Source organism: Sphaerodactylus townsendi, linkage group LG06 (assembly GCF_021028975.2).
Source record: "Sphaerodactylus townsendi isolate TG3544 linkage group LG06, MPM_Stown_v2.3, whole genome shotgun sequence".
In the NCBI taxonomy this organism is placed as follows: domain Eukaryota; kingdom Metazoa; phylum Chordata; class Lepidosauria; order Squamata; family Sphaerodactylidae; genus Sphaerodactylus; species Sphaerodactylus townsendi.
Genome location: NC_059430.1, coordinates 6,895,100 through 6,913,604, shown reverse-complemented (window position 1 = coordinate 6,913,604; position 18,505 = coordinate 6,895,100). Strand labels below are relative to the sequence as shown.

The following is an 18,505-nucleotide window of genomic DNA, read 5'->3' as shown; positions in this document are numbered from 1 at the left end:
TTGCCCAGGGCTGCCTCGTTAGGCCCCTGGGAAGGGGCTTTAATATGTTCATGAGATGTAATAGGCGGATCAGACAGGGTAGAACTCCAAGTACTTTTAGCCCAGTGGTGGCGAACCTATGGCACAGGTGCCAGAGGTGGCACTCAGATCCCTTTCTGTGAGCATGCGTGCACAGAGTTCATCATGTGGGGGCCCGAAAAATCACACACACACACCCCACACACATCTAGGCTGGCTTGGGCATGGTCCTTTACCTGGGAGTAAGCTCAGTTGCTGACAATGGGGCTTGCTTCTGAGTAAACCCTCATAGGGTCGTGATTCATCCATTCGAAGTGTTGCACGGTTGCTTCACCAAGCTTACTCTCGAGTAACGCCAGCCTCGGAGCCAACTGTTTTTTTCTAAACTACAATCTCGGTATTCAGGTTAAATTGCCATGTTGGCACTTTGCGATAAATACGTGGGTTTTCGGTTGCAATTTGGGCACTCGGTCTCGAAAAGGTTCGCCATCACTGTTTTAGCCAATGAAGGAACGGAGAGGGACTTGAATGTCGGGACTAGGGAACAGTACATATGTGCATATGTAAGTGAACGGCAGAAGCGTGCCAGGGGTAAATGGCGCCCGGAGACAAATTGTCTCCAGGACGCCCGCAGGCTCTGCCGCCCCCCCGCCCCCCACCACCCTAGCTCCACCCCCTGATGTCCCAGGCTCCACCCCCACTGTCCTAGACCCCGCCCATGTCACCATGGACATGGGCAAGGTCTAGGGTGCACACCTTCCCCCAACAGACTCCCCCTGCTGGATGGTGTCGAGGCATGCGAAAACGATGAGACAGCAGGACTTCCTGGTCACATGGGGTGCGATTTTGCGCCCCCCCCGCATGACTAGAAGAGTGGTGCCCGGGGACGAGGGGTACCCCTTGTCCCTAGGCAGATACGCCACTGGCGGACGGTAAGTGGAGTTTGCCCTAGCAGGGATGGCTCCCCTTTCCTTGCAAATAAAGCTATTTGAAACTCTCTTCGGTTGACTTGATATTTGGTAAAGAAATACTGGACGCCACAAGGCCTAGCTGAAGAAACCTTGAGATCAAACTAAACCGGAATTTGTTCAACCTGAGAAAATTCTGTGGGATTTCAGATCATTGCACGGTGCTTTATCTTTCAAACTTCAGCGTGTCAGAGAGTGACTGTGTCCTCCTCAACTTATTTGGTAGCAGATCGCTGTATCTTCAAGTTTGTTTTTAAGCCAAGAGTTGTATTGTTTTGTTACAACTGCTAAAATTAGAGAATCTATATTGGCAGAATATCTTTGTAACCTTTCAAGCAAGAGTTGTGTTCAAATATAGAAACATCATTTTTAATTTTGTGGAATGAAACTTGTGTTGGCTGATGTCTAATGCACCTTCCTCCGGTTTTGGTACCTGGCTGGAGGTTGGCATCTCTCCCAGCAAGGTGTTCCACCCACGTGGACTACTGGGATCTATTTAATTTATATGCAGCAAAGTTACACTGTAGGGAAATATGGCTTCGCATCCAGCCAATAAACACGAAACAAAATATTGGAACTCAAAAACAACTGACTTTATTAAAAGTACTTGTTATTTGTTTAATTTATACTCTCTCTTTTTCCCCCAACGGGGACTCAAAGCAGCTCATGTTGTTTTTCTGTCCTTCATTTTATCCACACAACAACCCTGTGAGATAGGCTGGGCTGAGAGTATGTGACTAACCCAAGGTCGCCCAGCAACTGCAAGGTCTTTATTTCCTTGGCCCTTCCGCTGCCGGTGGTCCTCTCTTCCTCCTCTCAATAGGGATGGTCTCGCACGTATTCCATGGTGGTCTTCAGGGCCAGCCACGTCTCTTCCGCTGTCGGAATAATCTGATCGGCGGGCAGGAGGAAGCCGTGCCGGCCGGTGTCCCGCAATTCAAAAGCAAAGGAATACTTGATGCCGTAATCGTAAGACCAGTCTATGCTGCCTCCGCTGGCTTGGTCTGAAAGGGAGAACAACGGCGAGAGGTGACTTGTGTCCGGGCACCTGACTCTGCAGACATTGGGGGATCCCTCTACGGAGCCTGGGTAGATCAGATCAGTGAAGGTCCATCTAGTCCAGCATCCCGTCTTACGCAGTGGATGACCAGTTCAGATCATTGCATAGTGGCTGAGGCCTTCACAGAAACCTCAGACAAGCCCTGCTGGATCTGACCAGGGAGGGTCCATCTAGTCCAGCATCCTGTCCCTCACAGTTCTTCTGGAGGTCCAACAACAGGGCACCGAGGTTGAGACCTTCATAAGAACAAGGAACTCCCTATTGGGTCAGACGGGTGGTCCATCTAGTCCAGCATCCTGTCCCTCACAGTTCTTCTGGAGGTCCAACAACAGGGCACCGAGGTTGAGACCTTCATAAGAACATAAGGAACTCCCTATTGGGTCAGACGGGTGGTCTATCTAGTCCAGCATCCTTTCCCTCACAGTTCTTCTGGAAGTCCAACAACAGTGCACCGAGGTTGAGACCTTCATAAGAACAAGGAACTCCTTATTGGGTCAGTCAGGTGGTCCATCTAGTCCAGCATCCTGTCCCTCACAGTTCTTCTGGAGGTCCAACAACAGGGCACTGAGGTTGAGACCTTCATAAGAACATAAGGAACTCCCTATTGGGAGTCTCACATAGCAGCTAACCCTCTCATTCCATTCAGAATCCTTTACGTTTTTTTAAAAAGGACTGAAAAGGCTTTTTTGGAACTTTTAAAATATCCCAAGTGATGACAGGGGATGTTCTAAAAGAGATAGCAAGTTGGGAGTGTATTTGAGGGAATACACTTTGCACACTCACAGATGCTTGGAATTTCTCCCCTTTCTGCCACGTGTTCAGCTTTGGTCATGACAACTGCCCTTGTATCAGCTGCCAGAATACTTACAGATTACAGAACAAATCGGCCCAACTTTGTATTGGGTGCCATAGAGGGATGTTAACGCCCCAGTAGCCATTTTCACCACTTCATCCTAGAAGGAAAGACAAAACCGGTAGAAGGACGTCAACATCCACACCTGAGCAATATCCATTACAAAAGGAGAAGAGTTTGGATGTATAAACCCCCTTTCTGCCCTTTAAGGAGACCCAAGATGGCTTACAAACTCTTTTCCCTTCCTCTCCCCACAACAGACACCTTGTGAGGTAGGTAGGGCTGAGAGAGTTCCGAAGAACTGTGACTAACCCAAGGTCACCCAGCAGGAACGTAGGAGTGCGGAAACACATCTGGTTAACTAGATTAGAGTCGGTCGCTCATGTGGAGAAGTGGGGCATTGAACCGATTCTCCAGAATAGAATCCTTTGGGAATCACACGTGAAGGTTTTAATTACCTTTGTTTTTATGTGTACAATGTTGTTTTTAGCCTGCTGTGTTTAATGTTATTATGTATTGTTGTTGCAGGCCTGCTGTACACTGCCCTGAGCCCTTTGGGGATGGGCGGTTTAAAATCTAATAAATGAATGAATGAATGAATGAATGAATGAATGAATGAATGAATGAATGAATGAATGAATGAATGAATGAATGAATGAATGAATGAAATAGAAGCAACACACCGCATACTTAACAAGATGATTCATTCCAACATAATGTGACATTACTTATTGATGGATAAGCTAGGAACTTTATCCAACAATATTATTCAGGATCGACAACTTCTCGTTCCTGATTTACATTGTATACGGGTATTTGTTACGCTTTCCCTTTAAGAAGATCGGAGTCCGCTCCTTCCGGTTTGCAGATGGACAGAGAATCTGAAGGGGATGTAGAGACTCAATACAAAACGCAGAATCTGTTAAGGGATCGTGCGTACAAGTAGGAATATTATGCTGCATAGACACGTATATAAGTTTTTCATGTCATAACATTGTTGTGTAGCACTTGAACGCTGTATTCACTTTTGTGTGTCTTCCTTAATGTATGGTTTTTGCACAAATACACTCAGTAAATAGTTGTGCGGCAGAGTGCAACGTGTTCTGTTCTTAACTGAGAAACTGATTTTCTTACTATCTGATATTGATTCCTATGTTTCTTACAAGACGGCTCTCTTTGCCCTGGCGGCTAGGAGATTACGAGCAAAGTACTTAAAACGCTGTTTGAACTGATGTTCCAAAGTACTGGAGGTTAACTTAGACTAGCTGAAGAAGCTGCAAAAACATCTGACGTGGATAGTATTTGATGGGGCATTTTAATTTAGAGATTGCGAATACAAATAATTTATATTTTAATGTAAAACTAAGTTATTGTTTTAATTTAAATGTTTTAACTGCATGTATCTCTGTATTGTTACAGCCAATGGCTCAAACAATAAATACTTGACTGACTGACTGTTCTTAATTACCATTATATTTGTCTTCACCTAGCAGTCACACTACAGCGGGGAACGCCACACTGGCAGAGGGGAGGGTGACTTACCAGTTCCTTATAATCCTTGGGGTTACTGCACTTATACCCATAAGGGTACATCATCAACTGGGAATAGCTGTGGATGCTGATGAAGGCCTTGATGTTCCCGTGGTTCTTGACGAAATCCACAATAGACCGGACCTCCACCTCGGAGTTGGGGCTGGGCCCGTGGTAGGAATCGGAACAGGGGTTTTTACTGGCCCCAGGCCCTGCCGGAAGGAAGGGGGGTCAAAATGAGGACATTAAAACAGGAGGGGGCAGGCAAGTGGAAGGGGTTCAAGGTTAGTGACTTGCCCATCCTTTTGTGTCTCCTCTTGTCTGTCCTTAGTCTGATACTTCCAAATCTAATTTTCGCCTTCTCCTTGGAAGTTAAACATACTTCTCTTTGTGGTGGGTTTTCCGGGCTGCGTGGCTGTGGTCTGGTGGATCTTGTTCCTAACATTTCGCCTGCATCTGCAGGAGCAGTAGTGGCGTAGGAGGTTAAGAGCTCGTGTATCTAATCTGGGGGAACCGGGTTTGATTCCCAGCTCTGCCGCCTGAGCTGTGGAGGCTTATCTGGGGAATTCAGATTAGCCTGTACACTCCCACACACGCCTGCTGGGTGACCTTGGGCTAGTCACAGCTTCTGGGAGCTCTCTCAGCCCCACCCACCTCACAGAGTGTTTGTTGTGAGGGGGGAAGGGCAAGGAGATTGTCAGCCCCTTTGAGTCTCCTGCAGGAGAGAAAGAGGGGATGTAAATCCAAACTCCTCCTCCTCCTCCTCTTCTTCCTCTTCTTCTTCATCTGTGGCTGGCATCTTCAGAGGTGCATCACAGAGGGAAGTCTGTTGTACACTGTGTAACAGACTTCCCTCTGTGATACACTTCTGAAGATGCCAGCCACAGATGCAGGCGAAACGTTAGGAACAAGATCCACCAGACCACGGCCACACAGCCCGGAAAACCCATCACAACCAGTTGAATCTGACCGTGAAAGCCTTCGACAATACTTCTCTTTCCTAGCTAGCAAGGTAGCAGCAAGCGATTTTTGTCTGTGCCCTTTCCTATCTGAAATGTAGTTCCCCAGTAAACATTTTCTTTAACCCCTTTAATCAGTGTGTTGACATCTTTCTGTGCAGTAATTGGCCAACGGTTCAGGGCAGCTTCCAACATATAAAGCAACAAATCATATATTCAGTGGCAATTTAATAACATAGATGATGGTTAAAACGTCTAATCTTAAATTTATGAATACATTCCTAGAATAACATCCCAACCATTTAAAACAAGATGAGGATGTGTAAGGGAGACGGCAGTGGCGTAGCTACCATGGGATAGCATGGGGCAGGCGACCTGGGCGGATGCCGTTGGGGTCATGTGGGGGCGGGAAATCGCCCCCACACCCCTCCTCCTTCCCCCCTCGACCCACCCCGCCAGGGCTGGCAGGGGTCCAAAGGGGGGGGGGCGGAAAACTTGGAGTCTTCCCCGGGCTCCATTTTCCCTTGCTACGCCCATGGGAGATGGAGGCCTTTTGGTTGGGAAGAACTGCCGTTTACCAAACTCTGTCCTGTCTAATAATTCAGCAAGTGCAGAAATCTGCAACTAAACTATAACGGAGCCTTACATTTAAAAATATACATCCAAGTTCACCTATGCTGCCAACTGAGCTGGAAGATTTCGGGAGATTTGGGGTGGAGCCTGAAGAGGGCGGGGTTTGGGGAGGGGGCGGGCTCTCAGCAGGGTCTGATGCTCATAGGTCCAGCCTCCGGAGTTGTCATTTCCTGCCAGTGGACTGATCTCTCCGTTGTAACCCCAGAAGAGCTCCGGTCCCTGCCTGCGGGTCACCATCTCTATGGACAGCAAGGAAGTTTGGCTGTGGAACGGGAGAAAGTGGACAGAAAGAAATCCCGGCTGCATCCACGGCCCCCGGATGAAACCCACCTCCAAAGCCAGCGTCCCAGTTTCTGTTGGGGTCCACTCCAACGCAGGAGCTGCCGGGGACCTTGGAACGGGTCTTCCGCCACATGCGGTTCTGAAAGGCAAAGCCACGCGGCTGCATTTAGCCTTTGGGTCTGAAAGAACTTGTTGGGATATTGCAAGTGGGCGTCACAACTCAGGCCTCTTCCGCACACGCAGAATAATGCACTTTCAATGCACTTTAAAGCTGGGTTTTACCATGTGGAAGAGCAAAATCCACTTTCAAAACATTGTGAAAGTGGACTGAACGTGCATTATTCCGCATGTGCGGAAGGGGTCTCAGTCATAAATGGGTTAACTGTTCATATATAAACGAGTTGCTGAAGTCACTAATTATGATCTGATCTATTGATTAGCTGTTGTTCAGTGAGATCAGAATTGCTTTCATAAGAACATAAGAACAAGCCAGCTGGATCAGACCAGAGTCCATCTAGTCCAGCCCTCTGATACTCGCAGTGGCCCACCAGGTGCCTTTGGGAGCTCACATGCAGGATGTGAAAGCAATGGCCTTCTGCTACTGCAGATTAGATAGATAGATAGATAGATAGATAGATAGATAGATAGATAGATAGATAGATAGATAGATAGATAGATAAAGAACATCAGAAAGAGCCTGCTGCTACTCGCAGTGGCCCACCAGGTGCCTTTGGGAGCTCACAGGAAGGAGGTGAAAGCAATGGCCTTCTGCTGCTGCTGCTGCTCCCGAGCACTTGGTCTGCTAAGGCATTTGCAATCTCAGATCAAGGAGGATCAAGATTGGGAGCCAGAGATTGACTTCTCCTCCATCAATCTGTCCAAGCCCCTTTTAAAGCTATCCAGGTTAGTGGCCATCACCACCTCCCGTGGCAGCATATTCCAAATGCCAATCATGTTAGTGAGCAGAAATTATAAAGTTAACTCAGTTTCTTTGTTTGAAGAGAGACCCACAAAGACATGTAGGACAGCACAGAGGCCCTTTCTGCACATGCAGAATAATGCACTTTCAATCCACTTTCACAATTGTCTGCAAGTGGATTTTGCTCTTCCGCACAGTAAAATCCAGCTGCAAAGTGCATTGAAAGTACATTGAAAGTGCATTATTCTGCATGTGCGGAAGGAGCTAGCAAGATGCAACCAACCTGTATAGTAAAGTAAATGTGCAACAGAAAAGAAAGGAAAAGACAGGGGGCGTGCATTGAAAATGCTGGGGGGAAGAATTAGGACTAATAAAAGGAAACACTTCTTCACGCAATGTGTGATTGGTGTTTGGAATATGCTGCCACAGGAGGTGGTGATGGCCACTAACCTGGATAGCTTTAAAAGGGCTTGGACAGATTGATGGAGGAGAAGTCGATCTATGGCTACCAATCTTGATCCTCTTTGATCTGAGATTGCAAATGCCTCAGCAGACCAGGTGCTCAGAGCAGCAGCAGCAGCAGAAGGCCCTTGCTTTCACATCCTGCACGTGAGCTCCCAAAGGCACCTGGTGGGCCACTGTGAGTAGCAGAGAGCTGGACTAGATGGACTCTGGTCTGATCCAGCAGGCTAGTTCTTATGTTCTTAAGGCCATTGCTTTCACCTCCTGCACGTGAGCTCCCAAAGGCACCTGGTGGGCCACTGTGAGTAGCAGAGAGCTGGACTAGATGGACTCTGGTCTGATCCAGCAGGCTCTTTCTTATGTTCTTAAGGCCATTGCTTTCACCTCCTGCACGTGAGCTCCCAAAGGCACCTGGTGGGCCACTGTGAGTAGCAGAGAGCTGGACTAGATGGACTCTGGTCTGATCCAGCAGGCTCTTTCTTATGTTCTTAAGGCCATTGCTTTCACCTCCTGCACGTGAGCTCCCAAAGGCACCTGGTGGGCCACTGTGAGTAGCAGAGAGCTGGACTAGATGGACTCTGGTCTGATCCAGCAGGCTAGTTCTTATGTTCTTGTTGCATCCCCAGGTATCTCTCCCTTACAGTCAGTAAACTTTTACATTAAACTTTTACATTGTATCCCTCCCTTACAGTCAGTAAACTTTTACATTAAAAAAGCAACTGAGAATCCGCCTCTTCTATTCTACTCTGCTAATGTGTATCCTACAGAAATGGAGCAGGAATTGAGTGTGCTGAAAAGGACTCACTTTGGTATGCGAGAAGACGTATCCGTCAGGATTGGCCACGGGCAGCAGGAAAATATCCATGGTGTTCAACACAGAGGTTAAGCCCGGATCGTGCCCATAGTCACAGGCGATCTAGAAAGGGCAAAAGGCCGTTCACAGGTGGTTCTTCTCCCCATTTCATGGGCAGTTTGCTTGTGTCTGGCTGCCCGAGCACTGACCTTATTCGCTGTCCAGAGGGCCGTCGCTTGGGTGACCCATTCTCGAGCATGAATCCCGGCGTCGATCCAGATTGCCGGACGGTTTCTTCCTCCGGTGCTGAACTAGCAAACAAGAGCGCAAAGGTTCACGGAAGTTCTCGCGCTGTCCGTTTAAAGATTGTGCCTAGACAGCAGTGGCGTAGGAGGTTAAGAGCTCGTAGGAGGTTAAGAGTTCGTGTATCTAATCTGGAGGAACCGGGTTTGATTCCCAGCTCTGCCGCCTGAGCTGTGGAGGCTTATCTGGGGAATTCAGATTAGCCTGGGCACTCCCACACACGCCAGCTGGGTGACCTTGGGCTAGTCACAGCTTCTGGGAGCTCTCTCAGCCCCACCTACCTCACAGGGTGTTTGTTGTGAGGGGGGAAGGGCAAGGAGATTGTCAGCCCCTTTGAGTCTCCTGCAGGAGAGAAAGGGGGGATATAAATCCAAACTCTTCTTCTTCTTCTGTGGACAAAATTGGCCTTTGGATAGAACTGTCAGGCTGTTGCAGTTTCTATTTGTTTTAGCCAAGAGGTCAAGTGACCGACTCAGGTCTCTCTCGTGACACATGCTGTCCAATCCCCAGCAAACATAATTCAGAAATACTTTCCACAGAGCGCAATGAAGATTTACCCCCATTTATCACATTTCAGTCCATGTCTCTTTCTATCATGGAGTCCAAGAGAGCCTCCATGAAGGTCTCCCATTCAAGGACGAACCAGGCCAAGACCTATTTAACTTCAACAAGGGGACTGCATTGTGTGTCTTCAGACCAGCTCAGACCAATGCTGGGATCCAAAATTTTAGTAACAGGTTCCCATGGGGGTGGGATTCAAACTGTGGCGTAGCGCCCATGGGGTTGGGCGGGGCGCAACGGGGGCGTGGCCGGGCATTCCGGGGCGGGGCATTCCTGGGTGGGGCTGTGACAAGGACGCAGCCGCTGCGCCGGTCCTTGGGTGGGAAACGAATGCACGCAGGCGCAGGCTGCCACGCACGCCGGTGCCCCTCCTGCTAGACTGCTTCAAGTTCTGCGCGCTACTGCTGAGAGGAGGGGCATAACTAAGGCAAAGATCACGTGGCAAAATCACCAGTTAGTCACCCCCTCTCAGCACACACAAATAATTGGTAACCTACTCTCGGGAACCTGTGAGAACCGGCTGGATCCCACCTCTGGCTCAGACCCCTTGCCACTTTATGACAATCCTATGCAGAGTTACTCCAGTCGAAGCCCATTGAAATGAATGAGCTTTGACTAAAAAAGTTCTCCTTAGGATTGCGCTGCAAGCGTATCCTTCTCCTCCAAGGTAAACAAAAACGTGTAAATTTCAAGCAGAAGGCAACTGTGTTTAGCACTGATTGGCTGGTGCCCACCACGTCACCAGTAAACCTATCCTCGCCCTCTCCCCAATTCTGTGAAGCAATGAACATATTTAAAATGTCACAAAGTGGCATGGTATACTCCCAACTTCATTAGATCTGGGAAGCTAAGCAGGGTTGGTGCTTGGATGAAGAAGAGAAGACGAGCTTGGATTTATGTGGATTTAGACCCTACTTTTCTCAACCCTTAAGAAGTTTCAAAGTGGCTCACAAGCTCCTTTCAATTCTTCCCTCCACAACAGACACCTTGTGAGGCAGGTGGCGTTGAGAAAGTTCTGAAGAACTGTGCCTAGCCCAAGGTCACCCGGCAGGCTTCATGTGGGGGAGCGGGGAAACAAATCCAGTTCACCAGATAAGAGTCTGCCGCTCAATTGGAGGAGTGGGGAATCAAACCCAGTTCACCAGATAAGAGTCTGCCGCTCAACTGGAGGAGTGGGGAATCAAACCCAGTTCTCCAGATTAGAGGCCACTGCTCTTCACTACTACACCACGCTGGCTGTTTTGATGGGAGACCATCAAGGAAAACTCTGGAGAGACAGCCAATGGACCTAATCTATATATATAAAAATCTATCAGTGCGTTTCTCTGCTGACAGGTAATCTCCCAAACTACTGGACCAATTGCTTTGAAATTTTCACACAATGTCGCATTCGCGTGCGGCCAGGTTTCCATACTGTTTTCACACCTCCTGTTGTGTACATGTCACAACTGTGCCCGTTATTGTGTACATGCCACACCTGTGACAGTTGGAACCACAGTTCTGTTCCGCAACAGCGCCATCTGCTGGCCGTCAAAGCAACATCCTCTGATTCAAGGGAACAAACCATGCCTTCCTTGAAAACCACTGCCATCTGGAGTGAAAGGGATCGGGTCCGCCATCTGGACATGGCCCACCCACCCTAGCGGAGGAAGGGGAAGGTCAGGGAGGGTCTGGGGGGTTGCTGGACCAAACGCTCTGAAATTTGAACACAATGTAGCTCATGCCTCCCAGCGTGTTTTAAGCTAGATAATTCGCCTACAACCAGTTAGGTCCAGCCGTGAAAGCCTTTGACAATACATAGTTTTGTCATTTGTCTGCAAAGCAGAGGTAGCCAGACAGACTCAGAAGTGGAAGAAATGCCCGAGTTCTGCCTTTATAGAGTTCAGCCTTCACACTTGATAGCGGAGTCAGAAATGATTTATTCCATTTCTGATCTTGTTTTTAAATAAAGATGGAACTATGTTTTATTTCTGTATAAGTTAGGTAGGAACAAACTGTATTGGGTAGAAAGTAGGAATGATAGCTATCTTTTGTATTTGTGTCTGCATGGGACCTCCTTGGCTCAAGGCAGGAATCTACCCCTGCTCTACCTGGGCACGTCCCTTTCATTTGTAAAAATCCTGAATGGACATTGACAAAAGGGACCCCGGAAGAAGCGCCTCCATCTGCCTAATCCCACCAGCAGGCAGATAAGGGTGCCGTCGTTGTTAGGTTTCGTTTCCTGACCCCAAGCACCCAAAGGACTCTTTTGTATTTTTCCCGCCTGTACCTACGTCATCGCCTTGCCCTGCCTTTGGTGCGAAATTCAAGAAGGGACTGCCCACTGGATTCTAATTGGTTCCTATGTATTTGTAGATGCATGATTGGTTCCCATGTATTTGTGAATGAATGATTGTAGGCTGTCCTGTATTCTCCCGGACTCCCGGGCAGGAGAAAGTGTATATAAGTTGTTGTAAAGCTGCTAGGCAGCGCAGTTGCCGTGGGGTGGAGGTGCTGACATGTAGGTCAGCATCTCAATAAACTCTTTTATTATTTCACTATACTCGCTGTGTTGGGTCCCGTTTCTGTTCCTCTGCGCTGCCGAGAGCTGGTTGGTCTGGAGCTATTAAAAGTTACCCAGGCAGAGCGGTAACACACTTTTCTAGCACAACCCTGTTCTCTCCCCACACCTGCTTAACATGAAATGAGAATTCTTATTGCTCATTCTGGATTTTCATTCAAAGAGGGGAGGGAGGCCAAACCTTGAGAACGTTGAGGGGCCTTTTCTCATACGATTCTCCAATCTGGATTTTGCTCACGAGCTGGGGGTATTGGGCTGCAATATCATCCATAGCTGTATAAATCTGAAATTCAAAATATAGATTTCATATTGTCAGCAGAGGAACAGAGGCAGACGTGGAATATTGTACTTGAGGAATAGAACCTCGGAAGCTGCTCTACCACCAAGCAAAGCTGGAACATTTGGACATACAAGGTCAGAGGTGTAGCTAGGGAAAATGGAGCCCGGTGCAAAATCTGAGTTTTGGTCCCGTCCCCCCACCCCCCATGTTCGTTTGTGTTTTTTGTATTTTTAGTGTTTTTTAGTTTTTGGCCTGCAGCAAGTGCAGTTTTTAGGCTAGCAGCATCAAAATTTCCGGGTATCTTTAGGAGACTCTCCTGATGATACCAGCCAGGTTTGGTGAGGTTTGGTTCAGGGGATCCAAAGTTATGGATTCTCAAAGGTGTAGCCCCCATCTCTCCCATTGGAAACAATGGAGGATGGGGACACCTCCTTTGGGAGTCGATAACTTTGGACTCCCTGAACCAAACCTCACCTAACTTAGGTGGTATAATCAGGAGAGTCCCCCGAAAACTCCCTGAAATGTTGGTGCTGCTAGCCTAAAAACTGCGCCCCCTGCAGGCCAAAAACCAAAAAAACACTAACAAATACAAAAACAAACCTGAAATTTTTGCTTCCCCCCAGACGTGCGCCTGGTGCAACACGCACCGCCCAGCCCCCTTGTAGCTCCGCCTCTGAATAGGGTTGTTTGGTATCTTCAGAGGATTTCTTTTTTAAAAATTGGATGGGTTTTTCTGCTCCTTCAGAGAATCACATCAACAGTATAAAATACCAGGGGATTGTGGGGTACATATATCTGATACCCAGCTCTGGCAAGATTCAATAGCAGGACAAGCCTGATTGTGGGGGGAGTTGGGGGCAACCTATACAGAAATTATCTATTTTATGGAGTGTTGCGGAGTTTCCAGACGTCAGATGTGTAAAAATGGGGGGGAGGGGCAGTGGCGGGATCCAAACATTTTAGTAGCAGGTTCCCATGGTGGTGGGATTCAAACTGTGGCGTAGCGCCCATGGGGTTGGGCTGGGCACGATGGGGGCGTGGCCGGGCATTCCGGGGCGGGGCATTCCTGGGTGGGGCTGTGACAAGGACGCAGCCGCTGCGCCGGTCCTTGGGCGGGAAACGAATGCACGCAGGCGCAGGCTGCCACGCACGCCGGTGCCCCTCCTGCTAGACTGCTTCCAGTTCTGCACGCTACTGCTGAGAGGACGGGCGTCACTAAGGCAAAAATTAAGTAGCAAAATCACCAATTAGTAACCCCCTCTCGGCACACGCAAATAGTTAGTAACCTACTCTCGGGAACCTGTGAGAACCTGCTGGATCCCACCTCTGGGGAGGGGTGTATCAGAGAGGAGAAGGAAAAACCATTTACTGCAACAAGGAAGACAACTGGATTTAATATTAAATTTAAAAAAAGCAAGAAGGAAGGAAAAATACAAGGGGAAAGAAGGGGAAAAAGAAAGGGAGGAGAACGGGAGGCCAACTAGGTCATCACTATGCTCAACCATACAACAGAACATCTCCGGCCCCTTCCGCACATGCAGAATAACGCACTTTCAATCCACTTTCGATGCACTTTGCAGCTGGACTTTACTGTGCAGAACAGCAAGATCCACTTTCAAACAATAACTGTGAAAGTGGATTGAAAGAGTGTTATTCTGCATGTGTGGAAGGGGCCAAAGCCTGACGGGAAAGGAAGCGTTTTGCCCTCCTCCGGCCAGGCGAAGTAAAAGAGGAGAAGGGGCGGAGAGGGGGAAAGGCTGCCCCGCTTACGGATTCCAAGGGGTGGTAAGCAGCAAAGTTGAAACTGTTCCTGTTGCGCTCGCTGCGCCGGGTCAGTTCCATTTCTCGGGTTTCTTCATCCACCATTTCCTAGGGTAAAAACGTGCCTCAGAAAAACACACTAATTCCCCTGGCCCCAGGGGTTTGAGTAAAGGATGCAAAGTCTATCTACTCAAATGGCAGGAAAGAGACATTTGCCAGTTGGCCTTGCTGGCAGGGGCTGATGGGAAGTGTAGTCTGTTGGAGGGCCTGAGGGCCTGGGAAATGCTCGAGTATGGGGGCACACCGCCGGAAAAGGGTCTCTCACACTCTCCCGACCGGCCTCTCCTTCCAACGTGTGGATTTGGAGAAACCGCTGAGGTTGCAACACCTCCTGGCTCCAAAGTGTACATGCAATTTTGCAGAATCCCCTGCCCAAATCCCCCCGTGCTCTTTGCCCTGTCCATTGTATTGTGTTTCCCCTGCCTGCCTGCCTTGTTTGTTTTTCCTCTTGTAAACTGTCAATAAAAGGGCTTGGGGGAAAAACGGGACGGTAGAGTTGCCCCCTGCATCTCTCACTTGCCTAAACGACATGCTGTCTCCGTTGATGTAAGACTACAGTAGTCCATGAACATCTGAAGCACTAGGCCACATCATGCTGGCAGGGGATTATGGGAACTGTAGTCCATAACATCTGGAGGGCCGCGAATTTGACACCTATGCACTAGGCCATCCCCAGTCTACTCTGACTGGCAGCAGCTCTCCGCCAAGGTATTTAACATCACCTACCGCCTGGTCTTTTTAACTGGAGACGTGGGGGATTGAACATGCGACCTTCTGCGTCCAAAGCAAACATTCTTCCGGCTCCTCCCCAACTTCGCTGCTCTTTTCTGCCTACCTGGACATCTTGGATGAGGACTGTATACTTGATGCGCTGGAATTCCAGGAAAGCCTTGACAGCTTGCAGATAAGCAAAGGGGACTTGGACATCCACCGGGTGACCGTGGTAGGAAGGGAACTGCCAGAAATCAAGCTGACAAACAGACAAGGGAAAATCAGTTGCTGGATCACCGGAAGAAAAAGGATCTCCCGGGAGCAATTGACGAGGGGCCCAAACTCAACCTCAGACAGAAACTTCAGTCGCACAGGGAAGATCTTTCTGCAGTGGCAGCAACTTTGGCCAAAGCAACTAAACATCTGCACAGCCAATCAAATCTCCTGTGGCCAATCAGAAGCCTTGCTGGGGCAAAATCCCCACCCACTTTCTAAGATACTTGGCGGGTCCCCCAAAAGGTGTCCCTGATCTACTCCAATATCTTTCTTCACACAGCAGCCAACCAACTGCCCTGGAAGACCAGCAAATAGGATGGAGAGGCCAAGGTAGATAACTGAGGTATCTCCCAGAATTACGACTGATCACCAGCCAACAGAGATCTGTTATCCTGGAGAAAATGGAAGGTTTGGAGGATGGACTCTATGACCTTATACTCGGCTGAAGTGAGTCTCATCTCCTAACCCAACCCTCCTGAGCACAGGTGTCAAACTCGCGGTCCTCCAGATGTTATGGACTACAGTTCCCATCATCCCCTGCCAGCATGATGCTGGCAGGGGATGATGGGAACTGTAGTCCATAACATCTGGAGGGCCGCGAGTTTGACACCTATGTTCTAGATGAACGTGCAAAACATCAGGATGTTAAGACCATAAGAACGAGCCTGCTGGATCAGACCAGAGTCCATCTAGTCCAGCTCTCTGCTACTCGCAGTGGCCCACCAGGTGCCATTGGGAGCTCACGTGCAGGAGGTGAAAGCAATGGCCTTCTCCTTCTGCTGCTGCTCCCGAGCACCTGGTCTGCTAAGGCATTTGCAATCTGAGATCAAGGAGGATCAAGATGGGGAGCCAGAGATCGACTTCTCCTCCATCAATCTGTCCAAGCCCTTTTGAAAGCTATCCAGGTGAGTGGCCATCCCCACCTCCTGGGGCAGCATATTCCAAACACCAATCACGCGTTGCGTGAAGAAGTGTTTCCTTTGATTAGTCCTAATTCAGGGGTGGGGAACCTGCGGCTCTCCAGATGTTCAGGAACTACAATTCCCATCAGCCTCTGTCAGCATGGCCAATTGGCCATGCTGGTAGGGGCTGATGGGAATTGTAGTTCCTGAACATCTGGAGAGCCACAGGTTCCCTACCCCTGTCCTAATTCTTCCCCCCAGCATTTTCAACAGATGCCCCCTGGTTCTAGTAGAGTTTGACACCCGTGCTCCTGAGGATCCGCCCCCAAATTTCTAGGAATTTCCTAACCCAAAGTTGGCAACCATGGGGCAAGGCCTTCCGCCCTGATGTCACCTCCCAGTTCTGGTATTCAGAGGATGCAGAGTTTGCTTTTAGTCATCCCGGCCAAAGGAACATTCGTAACCGGCTCGTAAAAAGCAAGACAGACGCCGTCATCCTGCCTGAAGCAAGAAAGGACCTGGCAGTCCGGCGTTCACGTCTCTGGTATGCTCTTACATCATTTAATTTTGGGCCCTGGGAGGAATCTTGGCTCACCCCACGGTGAGCACTGCTCTCAGAGTAACGCAATCCCAAGGGGAGAGCTCGCCAGATAGGTGCACCGACTCGCTTGCAAAACGATCTGCCTTGCAAAACGATCCGCCACTATCTTGCACGATCTGTCCCTTGCGAAACTATCCGCCAAGACAATCTCGGCGAGAGAGGTTGGTCGTGGTGGGTTTTCCGGGCTGCGTGGCCGTGGTCTGGTCGATCTTGTTCCTAACGTTTCGCCTGCATCTGCGGTCGGCATCTTCGGAGCTGTATCTGAAGGGACGTGATAGGAAGTTGGGAAATCTGTCCTTTACTCGGGCTGACCAAATACCTTGACCCAGCCCTCTCTGCAATCCTGAGATGACAGAGTCATAGGCATACTTTGCAGACATATTAACGAGTAACCCCAGAAGGCATCACACGTAGCCCTGTCTGGTGAATCAGGCCTCAGGGTTTTCTACTCCCTCATCCTCCAAATGAGCCATCCTTCTGAGGGAATCGTTCGCAATCAGAAATGGAGCGTTATCTAACACCTTTGTAAACAACAGCGACACACCCGGAAAGATTCTTGCGCTTCCAGTTGCTTCAGCAGGTAGACCTGTTTGGTGTTGCTGGGCTTGATCCGGAGAACTTGGTCACTAGAAAAACAACACGGTATTGTTACTTGGTGGGCTGCAGTGGTGGGATCCAACCGAATTAAAAACCGGTTCGCTGACCCTGCACTGCGCTGTCCCCTCAGCTGCTCCCCCCTGCCCCCCACTTACCTTGCTTCAGGGGAGGCTGCGCCGCGTATGGGGCCCAGAGGCAGCCGGCCAGGCCCTCTGGTACGGCCTTGCTGCCAGTCCGCTCTGGGGCTCTAAAAGCCCCACCACTCCAGGACTCGGAAAGCCCCCTTGCTGGCTCTCCCCTGGGCTGGTGGCAGAGGTGGGATCCAGCAGGTTCTCACAGGCTCCCGAGAGTAGGTGACTAATTATTTGTGTGTGCCGAGAGGGGGTTACTCATTGGTGATTTTGCCACGTGATTTTTGCCTTAGTTAAGCCCCTCCTCTCAGCAGTAGCGCGCAGAACTTGAAGCAGTCTAGCAGGAGGTGCACCGGCGTGCGTGGCAGCCTGCACCTGCATGCATTTGCTTCCTGCCACTGCCCCACCCAGGAATGCCCCGCCCTCGGAATACCCGGCCACGCCCCCATCATGCCCCGCCCAGCCCCATTGGCGCTACGCCACAGTTTGAATCCCACCACCATGGGAACCTGTTACTAAAACTTTTGGATCCCACCACTGGGTAGATGTACCTGAAGTCAGTAATCACCCAAAATCTGCACCTACAGGCTTAACCGGCTGAATGACAGCCTGTCTTTCACAAATTCTTTCAATAAAGGTCAATAAATTCAATTTAACATAAAATTATGTCTATATCTTCTTGTTTCCAACATGTTTAAATGCAACCTCTGCTTACATGGCTAATCATAAATGCACAATTATAAATACAATATTTAACAAAATATGGCTCCAATATAGAAAATGGTCCCGCAAGACTCAAATACATCTAATCTCGTATTCCACAATGAGGTACCCTGCTAGTCAACCCCCAGGTTGGGTCTGACCTCATGATTCACACTTCAGCTTTGGCCAAAGTGCTTCATGGACAATTCTTGAGATGGTCTAATCAATTATCAAAGAATAAAACATGGCAAGAAAAACAGAATGAAATAATGAAGATACGGACAAGTTATGAGAATAGGATGAAGGAGACGGGAGGCAGAGAAGACATATGGATAAGAAGACAACAACAAATGAACTTACTGCTGGTTGGTTGAAGAAAAGTAAAACATAATATTGGGGGGTGGGAGGGAAAAAAGGGGGGAAATGTATTGTTCAGAAATTATATCAGAAAGATGTAAACAGAATGATTATTTCAAACTATACAATAAAAATATTTTTTTTAAAAAGAGATGTTCTAATCAAAAGACTTCTCAATTATTCTTGGTCACCCCTCCATAACAGGACTGCTTTTTGCAAATGCCGG

The 18,505-nt window shown here is 48.9% G+C and overlaps 1 protein-coding gene across 1 annotated transcript; it reads right to left on the bottom strand.

Moving 5' to 3' along the window:
- Positions 1-1,557: 1,557 nt before the first annotated feature.
- Positions 1,558-18,088, bottom strand: LOC125435277 (carboxypeptidase A2-like). The gene is made up of 12 exons (XM_048501467.1): positions 18,084-18,088; positions 17,245-17,336; positions 17,037-17,152; positions 14,838-14,972; positions 13,952-14,050; positions 12,083-12,184; positions 8,687-8,788; positions 8,490-8,600; positions 6,352-6,442; positions 4,442-4,641; positions 2,915-2,999; positions 1,558-1,990 (listed from the first exon to the last, which is right to left on the bottom strand). The coding sequence occupies exons 1-12, from the start codon at positions 18,086-18,088 to the stop codon at positions 1,803-1,805; spliced, it is 1,326 nt and encodes a 441-aa protein (XP_048357424.1). The 3' UTR covers positions 1,558-1,802.
- Positions 18,089-18,505: the final 417 nt, after the last annotated feature.

Coding starts and splice junctions, on each gene's coding strand:
- LOC125435277 (XM_048501467.1), bottom strand. Junction 8,789..12,082: donor GGCCCCTCAACGTTCTCAAG/GTTTGGCCTCCC, acceptor CTTGTTTGCTAG/TTCAGCACCGGAGGAAGAAA. Junction 1,991..2,914: donor GCCGATTTGTTCTGTAATCT/GTAAGTATTCTG, acceptor TCTCCCTTTCAG/ACCAAGCCAGCGGAGGCAGC.